This window comes from Fulmarus glacialis, unplaced genomic scaffold (assembly GCF_000690835.1).
Source record: "Fulmarus glacialis isolate BGI_N327 unplaced genomic scaffold, ASM69083v1 scaffold17384, whole genome shotgun sequence".
In the NCBI taxonomy this organism is placed as follows: domain Eukaryota; kingdom Metazoa; phylum Chordata; class Aves; order Procellariiformes; family Procellariidae; genus Fulmarus; species Fulmarus glacialis.
In genome coordinates, this window is record NW_009206336.1 from 130,028 (window position 1) to 132,854 (window position 2,827).

General features: G+C 38.7%; 1 protein-coding gene across 1 annotated transcript; it reads left to right on the plus strand.

Annotated features, from left to right (window-relative positions):
- The first annotated feature begins 483 nt into the window (after nt 1-483).
- NXPH1 (neurexophilin 1) lies at nt 484-2,489 on the plus strand. Its single transcript, XM_009575715.1, has one exon. The coding sequence runs from the start codon at nt 484-486 to the stop codon at nt 1,306-1,308; it is 825 nt and encodes a 274-aa protein (XP_009574010.1). The 3' UTR covers nt 1,309-2,489.
- The last annotated feature ends 338 nt before the right edge of the window (nt 2,490-2,827 follow it).

Genomic DNA, 2,827 nt, shown 5'->3' on the forward strand with positions numbered 1-2,827 from the left:
ACACGGACTCTGAGCATGGTCAGGCTGGCACCACCAAGACAGCACCCTCATAGTGGGCTCCAGCGGCAGCAAAAATAAATGAATGTGACTGATAGCGGAAGACACAGTCACTCTGCAGAGAGAACATTCAAGCAACAGTACTTCACTCTGAGAAGAGAAATGGCCAGTGAAAGCCATGTACAGACTGGAGGATGACATGGCTGTGTACCTTAGTTCTTGCAGTACTTCATTACATACTCATCACTTACAGGCGTCAAAGCAGAAGTAGCTTTCAGGCTGAAGAATAAAGTGAATGACTGGAATTAAATCTAAAGGCCAGTGTAAAAGACTGGCAAAGGAGAATTAAGTAATAACTACTTGGAAGGAAGAGGAAAATAGATGTTTCTGTTTTGTTTTACTTAGTACAAAGATATAATTTAATTTATAAAAAAAAAAATTCCCTATGATTTTGAAATCTGACCATTTTGGTCTCAGGTGGGAATGATGGGGTTTGTATTATGTATCTCAATATATCCTTTCTTTCTTCTTCCCTTCTTTCTTTTTCAGGTTACCTGTGCAAATTTAACAAATGGAGGAAAAACAGAACTTCTAAAATCAGGAAGCTCCAAATCCACACTAAAGCACATATGGACAGAAAGTAGCAAAGACTTGTCCATCAGCCGGCTGCTGTCACAGACTTTTCATGGAAAGGAAAATGATACAGATTTGGACCTGCGATACGATGCCCCAGAAACTTATTCCGAGCAAGATCTCTGGGACTGGCTGAGGAACTCCACAGACCTGCAAGAGCCTCGGCCCAGAGCAAAAAGACGACCCATCGTCAAGACTGGGAAATTTAAGAAAATGTTTGGTTGGGGCGATTTTCATTCCAACATCAAGACTGTGAAGCTAAATCTGTTAATAACGGGGAAAATCGTTGACCATGGCAATGGGACGTTTAGTGTTTACTTCAGGCATAACTCCACTGGTCAAGGGAATGTATCTGTGAGCCTAGTGCCCCCTACAAAAATAGTGGAATTTGACTTGGCACAACAGACGGTGATTGATGCCAAAGATTCCAAGTCCTTTAACTGTCGAATCGAGTACGAGAAGGTTGACAAGGCTACCAAGAACACACTCTGCAACTATGACCCTTCAAAAACCTGTTATCAGGAGCAGACCCAGAGCCACGTGTCATGGCTCTGCTCCAAGCCCTTTAAAGTAATCTGTATTTACATTTCCTTTTATAGTACAGATTATAAACTAGTACAGAAGGTGTGTCCTGATTACAACTACCACAGTGACACACCCTACTTCCCATCAGGGTGAGGACCAACATGTGTCTGAGACTGATGCCTGGGGAATAAAAGAGGTCATATGACCGGGCTGTAACCTCAAGGAGGAAGGCCACATCTATTGCCTGGAATGTGTCTACCTGCTGCTGCTGATGTCAAATGGCTGCAAATATGTTAGTGGAAAACAATCTAATGTAATTTTTGCCCAGTCAGCTCCATGTATCCATCTAGTTGTAAATCACTATGGATTTGAAATAAAACCATACACATACACAGAGACACACACTCTTTTCAGCTCACATCTGTTGAGATTCCTGTTAAGAGAGCTTTCATTGTCTGGTCTCAGGATAACCCATCATCAAGCAAAATGGATTAACTAGACAGAGAATGGTTTCTAACACAGACTGTTATGGAAATCTCTTTGAAAGTCCTTTGAGTACATGCCAATCAATAATCCCCACTCATGCATTCTACTGCTTGGAGTAGCTGTACTGGTAAATAATACTATAGGAGTAAATACTTGTTAAAATGGGAAAAATGTGTGTCTAGAGTTCAGTATTCCTTATTGTATGAACACAGCAAAGCATTGTGACTTTTTCCCAGCATACAGTAGGCACATTCGAGGTGGTGTTAGGTGGCTCTTTTTCCATGAAGCGAGCCTGTTACCAGTAAAGATGGGCAAACATTTGGAATTTACATGTGGGCAGACATTCTGATTTCCTGTTTCTCTGACTCTTTAAGCTCTGATTCTTTAAACCTGGTTGAGTTTAGGCCAGCTAAGCTACTTAAAAACTCTCCAACTGATCTCTGAGAAGGAAAATACCTGGTGGAGAACATGTAAGTTATAAGTGGCTGTCTTATCTTTATTACAAAATATTGTAACAAATTCAATATACTAGTCTTCATTTGTATGAATGGTTTGTATTGTACATAATTTAACCGGTGTTATTTGAGCTGCTTATTAATATTAACTTGTAATTGTCTCTCTGCTTGTTATTGGTTAAAAACAATCAAGGAAATGAGGAATCCATTTTATCAATGTAGCTGTAAACTCCATTAAAAGACAGAACTATGTACAAAGCATTTATTCAGCTAAAGTATTGTTGAAAGCTATACATATACAACATTACAGTCTGTCTGTATTTAGATATTTTATTTCCAGAGAAAAAAAATTAACTGTACATAAAAATAAAAAATCTTAAAGTTGAGTTTCAATATGTACTGTGTAGATAGTAGATGGTTCTGACAAGCGGATAACATTCCAATTCTGACATGGTTTTCAATCTTGTCTCTTTGCATATGTACATACATATATATAAATTTATAAATCTCTGCGTGTGCATGTTTGTGTGTGTATATGTATATGTATGTGTGTGTGTGTGTGTGTGTGCAAATACATATAGCCATATATGTAGAAAATACAAAAATTTCTCGGGCCCTATTCCTAGCAAGCAGATCTCATTACTGAAGGGTCTTGCTAACTTGAGTGAAAGCCCCTACTCATATAAGAAACTGCAGGAGCAGGGCTTTATTTAAAATGATTCATTATTGTT

What these genes read in the sequence shown, in the direction of transcription:
- NXPH1 (XM_009575715.1), top strand. Translation starts at nt 484, where the DNA reads ATGGGGTTTGTATTATGTATCTCAATATATCCTTTCTTTCTTCTTCCC.